The following is a 14,857-nucleotide window of genomic DNA, read 5'->3' as shown; positions in this document are numbered from 1 at the left end:
CACAAATTAGTAACTGGAGAATTTTGAGTTCTCCAACTTTTTATTTTTATATGAAATAATTTTATTTGAATACTTTGTGTTTAGCTTCAAAATTGATGTCATATTATCACCAGGGCTGCTTGCTCCATTTATTAAGACCTCTAACAGAATTGTCCAAAGCACATTCTCTTCATTTTTATGAAAATTATTTGACCTCTTGCACTTTTTAAACCAGAGCATGGTGCTAGCACGGCAGTCATATTATTTTAGGAAAGCAGGTTCTTCATTTCATGTTGTAGGTGAATGATCTCTATTTAGAGTTTATTTTATTCATTTAGTTTTAATTTAACCTTGAATAAATAAAGAATCACCTGGTTAAAAAAATCAAGGTATACAGTGAAAAGTCCCCCTCTTACCTCTTAGCCCCATATGCTCATTGTTCCCCTAAACTTGAAATCATTTTACTGTTTCTTGTGTATCATTTAAGAGTTTATTTACTCACATATGAATAAATATAAATACAGGTCTTACTTTCCCGCCTTCTAAAAGACACTGGCACCCTTTAACATTCACCATTTCCCCCTAGCCATCAGAGAGTCATTGTTTCTTTTCTTTTTTTTTTGGAAAAAAGTACTTTTCATTATTTTTAGAATTTAAGATTATTCAGGTTGAAATTTTCTGAAATGAAACATAGAAATTCCATATATCCATATATATATATATCTCTCCATATATTCTATGTTCACTCATCTAGTTAATCCATCCCTTCAACAAAAATCTACTGATTTTCTACTGTGTCAAAAATCCTGTACTCATTTCTTGGAGGATTCAAAGATTATGAGTCTTGCCCTTAAAGAACATATAGTATAGTAGGAAATATAAGACAAGAAGCTATTAATAGATATCCATGAGAGACATATGAAATGCCACAGCAGTTAAAAGAAGGCTTAATTGGGAAGAAGATTATGGATCAAGAAAGGCGCTGGGAAGAAAATGAGCTGAGCCATGAAATTTGAGTCTGTGTACCTGTGGAGATGGGGTGAGAGAAAAGGAAGAATATTCTATGTTATATTTGAACAATCTTGTTAGAAAGTGATAGGAACTCAAAGAAAGAAAACGTAGGAAAGTAACACATTAGCTCCTGCAGACAAAACCAGAAAAGACAAGGCTGGCGTCAACAGCATACAAAGACTTTATCACTGTTAACCTTTTCTATTTCTCTCCCCTCCATCCTGCTTCTTTTTCTTGAGGCATACCCCTTCTTATAACACTGGGTATGGTTGCCAATAATTTTGGTAGTAGTAGTAGTGTTAGTCACTCTGTTGTGTCCAACTCTTTGTGACCCCAGGGACTGTAGCCCACCAGGCTCCTCTGTCCCTGGGATTCTCCAGGCAAGAATACTGGAGTGGGTTGCCATTCCTTTCTCGAGAGAATCTTCCCAACCCAGGGATTGAACCCAGGTCTCCTGCATTGCAGGCAGATTCTTTACTGTCTGAGTTGATACTGATAATTTTGGTGTCATGATCTTATTTCTCTCAATCCGAGAGTAAAGAGATAGTTCTTTTTGCTTTCAATTCAGAAATTTTTGGAATGAACTGGTCCAGCTTGGTGATTATACCCACTGTGAGTTGGGAAGGGAGATCCTGTATTTGGTAGCCCCACCAGAAACACATTGAATTGGGGAGCAGTGCTCTAAGGGTGCTGCTACAGAGGAAGGTAGGAAGGGTGCAGGGCAGATACAAAGCATGGAGGGTCATTTTCCTCTATAGCATGAGTGAAGGTATGAAGGCAGAAAAATTGCATGCTGTGCTTTGAGTATGGTGAGAAGCTCAGTTATGCCTCAGAAGCAGGGCTGGGGGCACTCTCAGATGCCAGTCCTGAACTTGTAAAACTCTGAGAGAGTGCTTCCTTAAATTTTGTACTTTAGGCAGGTTGTCTGTCTCAACCTAATCCTGGCCCTTTTTAGAATGAAAGAATATTCAACAGTGTTGAAAGTCAACAGGCTGAATACTGTGAGGACCAAGTTCAGTTCAGTCTCTCAGTTGTGTCTGTCTCTTTGTGACTCCATGGACTCAGCACGCCAGGCTTCCCTGTCCATCACCAACTCCCGGAGCTTACTCACCCTGCTTGTCACCCTGCTTATTTAACTCTTATGCAGAGTACATCATGTGAAATGCTGGGCTGGATGAAGCACAGGCTGGAATCAAGATTGCCGGGAGAAATATGACATTTGAGGGAACAGTTTTGATGGAATGATGCAAGTAAAAACCAGACTGCAGGAGGTCAAAGCATCAGTGAAGAAATGGAAACCAAGAACGTAGGCTCCGCTCTCATGAAGTTTAGTGGTGAAGGGAATGATAAGGAAGGAAGTGCAACTACAGGGGAAAGCTGGGGGGAGGGGGGCAACAAGTTTATTTTCATTTTATTTTTGGTATTGGCAGTATCTGACCCCCAAAACAGTCGTCTGCTTCTATAGAATGATTTGAAGTGTTCCTGGCTCTCTTCCAACCAAAACTAATTTTCTACTGGCCTATGAGTGATGTCTGAATTGCTACCATTAGTGATCTGGGGTTATTGAATTAAAGGATTATCTCCTAGCAGTTAGTAAGTACCCTCCCAGGCCCTCATCTGTAAGTAATTCATTAAGCTTTTAGCAGCGTTTGTGTGCTGTTGTGAATTGGTTTATCTGATTTTTTTGGTGACAACTGAAAATGGATTTTCATACAGGGAGGGTGAAGAGCACTGAAGAGTTTTTGACAGTTTGGGATGCAACACCTGTAAAAAGGCAAGGGGAAGACCCCACCAAAAAAAAGAAAGATATGTGTTCAGTCATTCAGTCGTGTTAGACTCGTTTGCAATCCTATGGACTGCAGCCTGCCAGACTCCTCTGTCCATGGGATTTCCCAGGCAAGAATATGGGAATAAGGTGCCATTTCCTAATCCAGGGGATCTTCTTGATCAGGGATCCAACCCGCATCTCTTTGTCTCCTGCATTGGCAGATGGATTCTTTACCACTAGCGCCATCTGGGAAGCCCCAAAGAAAGGTAACCAGGTTCTAAGGCGTAACCTGTTTACCTCAATTCTACCCAAGGCCAGCTTTCCATTTGCAATCTTAACCTCTCCCTTCCTTCCCAATGGATCTTTTTCTTTTTTTTAACTTTATTTATTTTTGGTTGTGCTGGGTCTTTGTTGCTGCATGCAGGCTTTCTCTAGTTGCAGCAAGTGGGAGCTACTCTTTATGGGGTGCACAGGCTTCTCATTGCAGTGGCTTCTCTTGCTGCGGAGTATGGGCTCTAGGGCATACAGGCTTCAGTAGTTGTGGCTTGCAGGCTTTAGAAAGCAGGCTCAATAGTTGCAGTGTACCTGCTTAGCTGCCCTGTGGCATGTGGAATCTTCCCAGACCAGGGATGAAACCTGTGCCCCCTGCACTGGCAGGTGGATTCCTATCCACCGTACCACGAGGGAAGTCCTCAATGGATCATTTTTAAAGACACTTTTTGAGTAAAAACTTGTCAAAACTTTCTGGGAAAATTCATTTTGTCCCAGATAATAGAAAAAAGTATAGAACTTGGAGTCAGAAACCTCTTCTCATCAAACTCTCATGAGGCATGTGCAGGGGCAGAATTATCTTGAAGCAAATAATACTTGGGTTTCAAGATTACTCAGTTGCCCCTTGGGAGGGTTTCTAGCAATCTGTTCACATGATCATGCATTTTAAAAAAATTAGCAAAAGAGGATAATTTAACTACAATGGGCTCTTTCCATTCTTATTTTCTGTTTGTCACATTTCCCCTAGTGCTGGGTAGCATCTAAATAATTACCGTAATTTTTGTGATCCAGTAGCTAAAGGGAAGTTTAGTTGGAGACACAGGTAGTTTGGATTTAGTAGTTTGAATTGTTAGGGTTTGGTGTCGCTTCTTTGTATTGCTAGGTTGTTGCTAGCTGCTTCAGTGCAAGGATGTCTTGCAGGAATATTCCTGCCCACTGTACTGATTAATGTGTCACAACAGAATGTTTAAGGCTTTTGATCACAAGCTGGTTAATGAGTGTTACCAATGCAAATATTGTTTAAGGTGGGTCACTGTTCAAGGAAACTTGAAATGTTGTGAAACCTTATTGCTATATATGAAAAGAAACTTCATAGAGGCCTTCCCAAATTTAATACCAAGTTATATATGATATTACCAATCATAAGCCATGAAGCTGAAACAAACCTTTCTAAACCATGAATTACAAAAAAAAAGGTTTTTTTAAATTAACCCACATTACGGGAAGACTAAATTGTCTTTCTGAGATTGCACTATAAATTTGTCATATAAAGAAATAATCAAAGAACATACAGAGGGAAAAAAGTAGGGAAAATTATTCTAGAGTTTGATACAACAGTTAATTAATAAAATGATCTTGTTACTGTTTAAATTTGGGATGTTTGTTGTATTGCCGGGTTTTTAAATTTTGTAATTGTTCTCATTTCTTTTTTTAATATCCAGTTTTGTATTCACAATTTTGTGTCCTTTATCTTAAAGAGTATCCCCACTCCAAACTGTGTTAATTTCAACTTCTACAAAATCTGGATCCTTTCCTGATCCCGTGACTTTGAGCAAGTGATATGAGTCCTAGTTTTCTTATCTGGAAGGTGGGAATCACCATATCTACTGATTTACTGTACAGGGTTTTTGAGGAAGTGAGATGATGCAGGTGAAAGGACTTTGCTATTAGCTCTAAGAGCAGTACAAATGTAAAGTGGGATCTCTGCTTCCTCCTCAAAAAACAACAACAACAACAACAAAACAAACCTTTCTCCAAGAGGTTATGTTATCTTTTCAGGATCATCTGTTACATTTGGGCATATCCTAACTTGCAAGATGGGGCAGGATCTCTGGAGAGTTTCACATAGAGGACAAGCATCTCCAAGCAGAGTAAAAAGCCAGGAAAGAATGATGGTGTGTTAGCATAAGCCCATTCGTTACCACTGTTGGAAAACCAACATACTGGGTCTTCCTGCTGAGTGTGGTGAGCAAAGCTGCTTCTGATACTAAGGATAGCATTTAGCATTTAAATTCAATAATATTCCAAACATGTAGATGACATCTATTTAGAAAACAAATTTAAGAGGAGTTGTACAGTCTATTTCTTTGCCCTGGCATTTAACCAGGAAAAATGTGAAAAGGAAAGTTCTCTTCACTGAACACCTGTTATATGTGTGTGGTTTTGTGCTAGATGCTTTATAGACATTATTCCAGGCACCTAGCACATATAATAGGTGTTCAGTGAATTTATCGGAGAAGGCAATGGCACCCCACTCCAGTACTCTTGCCTGGAAAATCCCATGGATGGAGAGCCTGGTAGGCTGCAGTCCATGGAGTCGCTAAGAGTGAGACACGACTGAGCGACTTCCCTTTCACTTTTAACTTTCATGCATTGGAGAAGGAAATGGCAATCCACTCCAGTGTTCTTGCCTGGAGAATCCCAGGGATGGGGGAGCCTGGTGGGTTGCCGTATATGGGGTTGCACAGAGTCAGACACGACTGAAGCGACTTAGCAGTGAATTTATAGAAATAGCTCAGGGTACTGTCAACCCCTTTTTGCAAAAGTAAAAACCAAGGCTCAAAGAATTGAGTGACGTGCCCAAGTTCAGTGATTTGGTATTTTAAGCAAGGTGTGCTTGATTCCACCCTCCTCAGATACCAGTCCCCTGCTATGTCTTGCTTACAGTCTAGTTTTCCTTTTTCTATTTGCTTGTCTGTTATAAGCTGATGAATCCAACTCATACAGTCACAACTGCCTGCAAAAATTTTATAGATCAGATGTCTAGTGTATACACATAGATATTAGTTGAAATGCATACCTTATCATGAATTTATGGAAAATCAAGAATATATCCAATGCGATAAAATATGCTTTAAATGGTGCTTAATTTAAACATAAAATATGCTTTAAATGGACAAATCTTCATTAGTAATTTTAAATATCTGAAAATGTTTGAGCTGCACAATAAACTAGCTTACTACCAACCAGACTTTTCATATATCAATTTAGTATGCACCACCTGAACCTAGATATTTGATTCCATGCTAGAAAATTCAAGACTAATCTCTTCAGCCAGGAAAAAAAAAAAAAAAAAAAGTAAACCAACATTCTCAGGTTGCAGATTGACAGGTTAAGAACTTTCCTCTTGGCAGCTTTATATATATTTTATCAGAATTCAAAATTACACACAGTTCACTTGCTTCTTTCCATTAAATTTTAAACCTGAGATGTTTGGTAGCTGGTAGATTTTCATAGGACTTTTGTGATTTATGATTTTAATGAAAACTCTGCCTCCTACCTCACCCCCAGGTTAGCCTAAGAGTGAGGTGGAATGCAACACAATGTCTCAAAATTGTATGCTTTTTCTGAGTTTGATTTGTGTGTGTGTGTTTCCTTTTTAATTTGTAGGTCAAGATGAAAATTGGGGAGGCAGTGAGGGAGAGAGAAGAAGGAAAGTTATTTTGGAAAGGGAAATTGCTATCATCTTATAGACAAAAATATTAGGAATTATATTCAATAGGGTTCAGAGAATGTAACAATTTTCTAAATCTATGGGAAGGACTATTACCTTACTTTTTGGGAAAATGTGTTTGTGAGAAGATAATCTTCATGTTATGAACCCAAAGCCACAGAATCCTGAAAGCCATGTGCCTTGAGGGAGAATCATCCCAGAAAATCTGAGAAATAGGTACAAGTCATTAACCTGAGCTGGCAGGATTCAAGCGAATTTTGGGTCCAGTCAACATAAGTCATCTTTGCAGTTCAAAAGAGTATAGAGTTGCCAGAACTCCACTAATTCGGAAGAGAAGCTTCAAAGAAGATCCATTAATTCATTCAATTTTAAAATGTTTATTGAGTAACTACTTAGTCGAAGCACTGGGAATATAAAATTGACTAAGATTTGGTCCTTGCCCTTAAGGAGCTTACACTCTGGGGCAGGGGAGTCAAACATACAAATAAACGCACAAATGTATTACAAACTTTAAGACGTTTAGGTAAGGTACGATAGCAGAATTACGAAGAAAGTAGAGAAGTCTCCGAGAGAAGTTCAATGACTCAAGAAAGATTCCTTCGAGGGGGGACAGAATTGATGGACTGACAGGTTAGCAGTCGAGGTAGGGGGCAAGGCTTCGGGTGGAGGACACCACTGGGCAAACGGAAACAGCGAGAGCAAAGGCAGGAAGGCGTGAAACTGTTTGTTCTGCCCTGCAATCGCCCTCACACCCCTTTGTCTCCAGACAAGGAGTTCGATCCCTCATGGTGGAGTATGTCTTAAGCAATTTGGGACTATAAATCCTAGCAAGTAGACCTGCAAAGCAGGATCTGGCCTGAGGAGATTTCTAAGAGTTGAAACAGAAGCGGTCAAGTTTCGAAAAGAAGGCGGCTCCGCTGGCGGCGGGGGCAGGCCAGAATATAATTGTGCGGTCGCGGACACTTGGTGCTCAGGATGCCCTGCCCCGGGTCCTCGCCCCGAAGGCTGACCCTACGAATCGGCTGGGCGCGCAAAGCCCTCTCGACGTCTTATCTGCAAATCCCACTCCCTGAGCTTGGAGACTTCCCAGCTCGTCGGTCCCTTCTCGGACGACTCACTCGGCGCCGCCGAAAGCCGGCGGTGGGAAATACTGTTCTCCGGCCTGGCCACGCTAAGCTGCTCTGGGCAGTGGATCCAGGCCAGACGCGGGTGCAGGCCCGACGCTCGCGACAGTCCCGGGGCACCCGCCGCGCCCTCGCGCTCCAAGCTCACAAACCACCGCGCCGTCAGAGGTCGAAGGCGGGCGCGCGCCTCAGCTGCTGCCAGAGCGCGCTTGTGCGTGTTTATCCCCTCCCCTTGGTTTTTATCGAATTCTTCCCCGGGGTTCGTTTCTTCGAGGTTTCTCTCCTCCAGCTGTGTGAGTCAGGCAGTCAAACAATAGGGGAGGCTTGAGGCCTATGAGTCTGAGAGTTCCCAGGGCGCCGGACCGAAAAGGTGGCTGTGTGGAGTTGTCACCTCAGAGAGTCGCGATCCGGACCCTGGAGGAAGGACCCACACCTTCTCGGGTATTGCAGGCCCACTGTGGGCTTCTGGGGAGCAAAGTTCGGGCCCCACCTCCTCGGTGCAGGCCGCCCCTCCTAGGGGACCAGCGCGCCCGCCACTCCGGCCGCCATTTCCCAGCAAGCCTCCAGGGGGCTTCCCCGCCGCGGTCTTCCTGTCTGCAGCTCCGCGGCCCGGGGGCCGCCGGGCAGCCGAGGGACGCGCCTTGGCGCCCGAGCCAGTGCGCGGACAATGACCCCTTCTCCCCTCGCCGCCTCCTTCTCCCGACGCTGCCCCCCTCGCAGCCCCCAGACAAACCTATTAGCCATTCAGGCCGACAAAACCCCGCGGCCCCGCGCATTGTCCCGCGGAGCGCCCGGCCACCGTCATTAGCCCTGATTACGCTGAGCCGCCTGACAGCCCCGCGGGCAGCTCGGCGGACCCCCCATTCACCGCCGGCCCCCGGCCCCGCCTCACAATAGGAGCGGAAATCGTCCGAGTTCTAGCGTCCCGGCTGAATAGAGCGAAAAGCTGCTTCTCCTCTCCTCCCGCCCCATTCACGCTCTCTTTGGATACAATATTTTTTTTCCTTTTTGTTAAAATTGGGGAGGAAAAACGAGGTCAAGGAAGATTTGCTTGAGCTCTTTGCCTGTCATTTGTTTAATGTAAACAAAGAGCAGGTCCTCCCCCCCAACCCCCAGCCTCTCATCCCCTCCCTCCCAGATTTTTATAAACAAACTGGTAATGGAAAGGGCAGCGCGGGGGGTGGGGGTATGGGGTACCAGAGTGGCGATGGAAGCCCAGTGGGTCACTAAGGTAGAGGAGAGAGGAACTGCGGCATTTGGGGAGCTGGACTATATAGCGTTTTTGGTAGAATTGGAGGGTGGTTGAAATGTTTAGAACCCGTAAAGGAGCGTGAGCTGGGGCTGAGGGTTAAATCTTCACACTGTTCAGGTTTGTTGAAATGTAAAAATGCAGCTTTTTTCTACTCTGCTGGAGTAACTGCTTTTGGGCAGTATGTTACAGGAAAAGAATTTTAAGAAAAGAAAGAAAAGAAACCCATCATCATAGGTATTTCTCCAAATTCAGAAACCTTCCACTGCTACTGGCTGGAATTAAAAACAAGGACAAACAAACAAAAAAACCTTTTCTAGACTGGGATAAAACTGACCAAAAAAAAAAATCTTAAAAAGTAAATGAAAACCTTTACAATACCTGTCCATAGGAAGATCTGGGCCAATTTAAATAAAATCTGTGAAGATTTGGACCAGTTTCCAACATGTAATCATCAATGAATTGCTTATTCACAAAGAATTGTTATTTATATTTAGGTGCCACCAGCTTTAGATAAATATTAAGTCTTTTAAATAATATGTCACCCCTTAAGATGCTAAATAAAATTATATATAAATAAATCAACTAATTGGTGAAACAGTACTTTGTAATGTAACTCTTAGGCAGCATGTTACTTTAAGCAAATTAGATGTACTTTAAAGGAAGGTGTACTTTATAGGTTTTCACCAAAGCAGGAAGAAAAATCCCCCATCACTGTTTTGTTGTTGTTCAGTCACTCAGTGACTCTTTGCGACCCCATGGACTGCAGCACACCAGGCTTCCCTGTCCTTCACCATCCATCTCCTGGAGCTTGCTCAAACTTTCGTCTATTGAGTCAGTGATGCCATCCAACCATCTCGTCCTCTGTCGTCCCCTTCTCCTCCTGCCTTCAATCTTTGCCAGAATCAGGGTCTTTTCTAATGAGTTAGCTCTTCGAATCAGATGGCCAAAGTATTGGAGCTTCAGCTTCAGCATCAGCCCTCCCAATGAATATTTAAGATTGATTTCCTCTTTTTTTTTTTTTTGCCACACAAGCATTATTTAAAAATTATTTGTAAAGAGAAAGCTTAGTTCTTACTAAGAACTATGGTTGTGGTTGTTACCCCTTTTTACCCTTGAGAATGCAGAATGGATACTTCCTTCAACTTTTAGGCATCATTTGAACTGCTAAGTGGGGTGGGATTTTTAGACTCTTAAATTCCTAAATATCATCACACTAATTAGTCCTTTCCCTTCCCTCTTAGACTTGGAAGCATCAGCTTAAGACAGAAAATTTGCCAACTATTTTCTCCAAATGCTGGTGTGGACAGCTCTGTAGTTAGGATGGAATCTGACTGGGAAACAAGACTAGACATCTCTAGATTTTTCACTGAAGTGAGGATTCAGAACTAGGGTGAGGCGAAGGAGGCACCTGGAATGCAAAATTTAAGGAGGTACTTACTCCCAGATGCTGTGCACTTGCTTGACCTTGAGCATGAATGCCTCCTTAAATTTTGTGGTCTACACGCCTCCCTTGCCTTTTTGGAGTCCTGGCCCTTCTCCTTTGCATTCTAGGAAGTTCCAGGGGCTCTAGAAAAGAAAATAGAGCCTTGAGGAAGCTCTACCATCCTAGCCTTTCAGGACACACAGAAGGGTATTTGCCTGCTTTCTAGAAGAACACCAGCTTGATCACAAAGGCTTCCCCACTCCTTCTTTTGGAGCTCTTACGCAAGAGAGTTTTGATTGTCAACAAGTCTCTGGATAAGGGCCCCTGTATACAAAGAGAACTATTTATAAAGCCCAAATGAGGTCAAATCTGTTTAAGTGATTTAGAAACCAAAAATCAGTCCCATTCATGTCCTGGGCTTTCCCCACATATCTTGCCATTTGATTGCCTTTTGTCTTGGGTGACTTCACTTATTTTTATTTGATTTGCACATCGGCACTTCTACCCAAATAAATTATCAGGTTTTGGAACCAAAGAGCATCTGCTGAGGACACTGCAGCAAACTGAAAGAAGTCCAGTGGCGGATGTGGGGGGAGGGTGCTCCACGAGGAAGTTCAGCTCAAGTGATTTTAAAGATCAATGTCAAATTTTGTAATATGCAATCCATTTCACTAGGGAAAAGCTTAGAGTCTCCCTGGATAGCATTTACTTTTTTAGTGTAAGGACAGTAGGTGTTTTTTTTTTGTTGTTATTGTTTTTGGTGTGTGTGTGTCTGTGTGCCTACACACTTTGAAAGGGCAAATTTAATCCTGACAATATTTGATATTTTTAATTGAGGCCATTACTGGACAATGAGGCTCTAAATGACTTGTTTCATGTTTAATACAACGATTAGATTTTTTAAATTGCCAGTGCTTTCTCTGCAGTCTTCTATTTGACCTCACTATGTGACATGATTACATCCTTTCCCCCATCTCAGTATGCCTTTTGTTGAAAATAATGCATTTGATTAAACCTGCTTCTGTGTTGAGAAGATGCTAGTCTAGTTATTACAACCTCTCCTGTCTTCTTTTGTCTTTATTTTAATGCAAGTTCAAGCCCAAATGCAGTAAATGCTCACTTGTATGATTATGGGTACCTACTGTTTGTTTTTTTTTTTTGTATGGGTGGGGCCTCAAAGGAGATGGAAAACCTTTCTCATTGCAGAGCCTCTGTTGGAATAATCCTGTTTCATAAAATAGAATTCACTTTTAAGTTGAGTTTGGCTTTCCATACTGTTCCTGAAAGCTGAGTGACTATCAAGTGGGCAAGCCATAGTTAGTTACTTGTTCTGGGAACATAGGGAGTTGCCTTACAGGGGGTAATTATGTTGCCAATTTCTAGGTTTAAATATATCACACATACATGCATATTTACATACATACATACACACAAGCATACAATTTGACAAGGAAGTGGTTATGGACCTACCTTGGACTGTTTTAAAAATATAGCAGGAAACATCAGAAAAGGCAAAAGACACAGAGAAGACTCTCCTGAGACCATTGCTCAAGGACCCCCTGCCTGGTGAAGAGAATGATCTCTCAGTTTTCTTTTTAGGAATGTGAGAGCAGCTCCCTTAAGAAAGGTTGCTCACCAGGTTTTTATTGTTTGACTTCTTCACACAACCGATTGGCTCCACCCTGCGCCCTTTGAAACAGCAAATTCTCTCCATACAGAGAAACCTACCACGCAGTCTCTTAAATAAGTAAATAAACAACATATATATGTTTTGTTTTAAAAAAAAACTTTTAAAGCAAAAGTTATACATATATAATAGCGTCCTTTCGAGGTGAAATACCCACGGGAGATTCAGGGGAGGCGCTCAGCGTGCAGTTCAGGTTCTGGAGGCATCTTTGCAGCAAAATCCTTGGGAAAAAGCAAAGCAAGAGGACGTGTAACTGGGTCGGGCCTCACCGCAGGCCCCTGTGGTAGCAGCCGGATGGCGCCGGTGGAGCAGGTCAGGCGTAGGGCGGACATGGCAACCAAGCCCGCGGGTCCCTGGCCACCTGGATTCGCTGGGTTGCTTGGTCTCTCATCCTTTCTCTCTCTTTCATTTATTTGTCTCGTTTTTGTTTTTTTTTTTTAATATACGCCGAATTCTGTTTCTTAATATAATTGGTGGGCAACTCAGATGTCACACTCGCTGTCACTGGAAGTGATGGAGATGGCCGAAGTGGCTGCCTTGCTGGACAGGCTGGCGGCAGGGCTGGCGGCGGCACCCAGCACCTCGGGCGTGCCCTCTTCCTCGGCCCTTAGCGTCCTGCCGGACCCCTGCGACAGGACCTGCTGCTGAAGTCTACCGGGAAGGAAAAGAAACTGGTCACTGCGCAAAACTAGCCACTGACCTCCCCCCCACTCCCACCCCTTGGTCCACATCCTTTAAGCCCAGCAGTCAGCCCCTCTCCCTCTGACCCGGGCAGAGGCTGGGTAGGAGGCCTTTGGCCACTGCTCCAGGAGCCTTGTGGTTGCTCCATCGTCCTTCTTAGTCCTTTCTTGGCTCCCTGTCTCCCACTCTTTGGGATGCTGTGCTCACAAGGTCATTCCTGGTTGTTGGTCACCTTTGGGAGATTTACAATACTGTCAGGATAAATGAGACGTCAGTGACAAGGACAGATGAGACTCTGGGCCATGAGACCCCTTTCCCAGCTTGTGTCTGCCTTGGGCCCACCTCTGTGCCAGTACCCGGGAGGCCAAGTCTGCCCCAAACTAGAGGCAGAAAGGGCAGCCTGATGGTTCCCAGGAGGGTTTGGGCCTGGGAGAAGAGGTTGGGTTCTTGGCCAAAATATTTGAGATCCACACACTGGGGAATGAAAAACCTCTGCCAAGTAGTTTGCTGTTTGAGACAGGGCTGCCCACCCATAGGAAGAGCAGAATTCGATCAAAGTGTTAGAGAAGGATGCCTTTGGACTTTAAAATGACAACACTAAACTGCCTCATTGCTAACAAGCCAGGCTTCACCTAATAAATAATAGGAGCTTCAGCCTAGGCTGACAAGAATTAACCTTGGGCCTTGCGGTCTCTAGTTGTTTCTGGGGTTTTAATTTTTATTTCTTTCTCCCTCTCATTGTAGCCTTGGTATGGTGACTGGAACCAGCTTCAGGAGCGACCCCCAGGTGGCGAAAACCAGACAGAAAGGGTGGGGAATCCAGAGCCCGGAAGGAAACCCCCACCCAGGATCCCAGAACGCAGTGAGCTCACACCCAAGACCTCCATCCCATCCCAATTCCTGCGGAATCCAAGTCTCCAGGCCTTCGGTAAGCGCGCCGAGGGTGCGGTCACCGACTCCCTCCCCGGTGAGTTCAAGGCTCGGAGGTCTATAGGTACCGACCTGTTTTTGGCTGCAGCTGCCCGATCCCTTTGCCGGCGGTTTTTGAACCAGTTGCCCACCTGCGTAGGGGTCAGTCCGGTTGCCTGGGCGAGCTCACGCTTTTTGCTTGGGTTGGGGTAGGGGTCCTGCAGGTACCATTCCCGCAGCAGGTGCCGCGTGCGCTCCTTGAAGCAGTGTGTCTTCTGTTCGCCGTCCCAGATGGTGCGCGGCAGCGGGAACTTCTTCCTCACGCGGTACTTATCCACCGGCCCCAAGGGCCGTCCACGCAGCTTCTCAGCCTCCTGGTAATGAGCTTCGAGCCACAGCGCCTGCAGTTTGGCGTGAGACTCCTTGGTGAACTTGTGGTTTTCCAGGATATGGTAGAGCTCACGGTAGTTGCCACCGTGAAAGGCCACGATGGCTCGTGCGCGCAGCACAGATTCATTCTTGTTGAGCGCCTCGCAGGCCGCAGGGGCCACAGGCAGCGACCAGAGGAAGCGACCCAGGCGCTCCACGTCGCCACTCTCCTCTAGAGTCTCGCATACCCCGGCCACTTGCTGGGGACTGAAATTCAAAATAGGCAGCTGGAACATCGAGGCAGCGCCGGCGACAGCGGAGGCGCTGAGTCCGGAGCGGGACACGCAGCAGATGCCCGCGGACCCGGCCGGGTGCGTCAGGCTCTCCTTGGTGAAAGCGGCTCGGGGCAACCGGGATGCACGGCCAGGGCAGCGGCGCAACCGCAGGGAGCAAGCGAGCGGGAGGGATTGGAGGAGGTGCCGACTCCGCAGCTCCGGTTCGGCTCGGCTCCGTTGGGGCACGCAGGCCAGCTAGCCGGCGCCGCTACTGGGGTGGGCGGATTGGCCGCGCGGGCGCCATGGAGACCCCCTGTCAGTCACTGGCCGGCTCTGCCAATCAAGACTGCGACCGGAGCGCCCAGGCCATTTCAGCACCTCCCCGCTCTCGACAGCGCCCGCCGTTCTCCGGTGGACTTCGCGGTATTTTGTAGAACTTGGAGGAGGAAAAGACGGGCCAGTGGATGGGAGAGAAAGACAGGCGAGAGTCGAGCCGCAGCCTTTCGCTACCACCCCCAGCCCTGTTCCTCCCTCTTCCCTGCAACCCCCCACCCTCACCCCCCGCAAGAGGCGGTGATGTTGCAGAAATCCACTTTGGGGCGAGGCGCTGCCTGGGTCAAGAGGCCTCCAGAGGACAAAGAGGACTGGGCCAAAA

At 45.3% G+C, this 14,857-nt stretch overlaps 1 protein-coding gene across 2 annotated transcripts; it reads right to left on the bottom strand.

Annotated features, from left to right (window-relative positions):
- Positions 1–11,951: 11,951 nt before the first annotated feature.
- On the bottom strand, positions 11,952–14,351 carry SIX6 (SIX homeobox 6). 2 transcript variants are annotated; one of them, XM_055536421.1, is made up of 2 exons: positions 13,652–14,351; positions 11,952–12,619 (listed from the first exon to the last, which is right to left on the bottom strand). In XM_055536421.1, exons 1-2 carry the CDS (start codon positions 14,221–14,223, stop codon positions 12,451–12,453), a joined length of 741 nt encoding a protein of 246 aa, XP_055392396.1. In that variant the 5' UTR covers positions 14,224–14,351; the 3' UTR covers positions 11,952–12,450. The 2 variants fall into 2 exon arrangements, with proteins under 2 accessions (XP_055392396.1, XP_055392397.1); XM_055536422.1 differs by lacking the exon at positions 11,952–12,619 and adding an exon at positions 12,826–12,881.
- Positions 14,352–14,857: the final 506 nt, after the last annotated feature.

The sequence above is a fragment of the Bubalus kerabau genome, chromosome 10, assembly GCF_029407905.1.
Source record: "Bubalus kerabau isolate K-KA32 ecotype Philippines breed swamp buffalo chromosome 10, PCC_UOA_SB_1v2, whole genome shotgun sequence".
Taxonomy (NCBI): domain Eukaryota; kingdom Metazoa; phylum Chordata; class Mammalia; order Artiodactyla; family Bovidae; genus Bubalus; species Bubalus kerabau.
The sequence above is the reverse complement of the archived record's forward strand: the minus strand, read 5'-3'. Positions and strand labels throughout refer to the sequence as shown.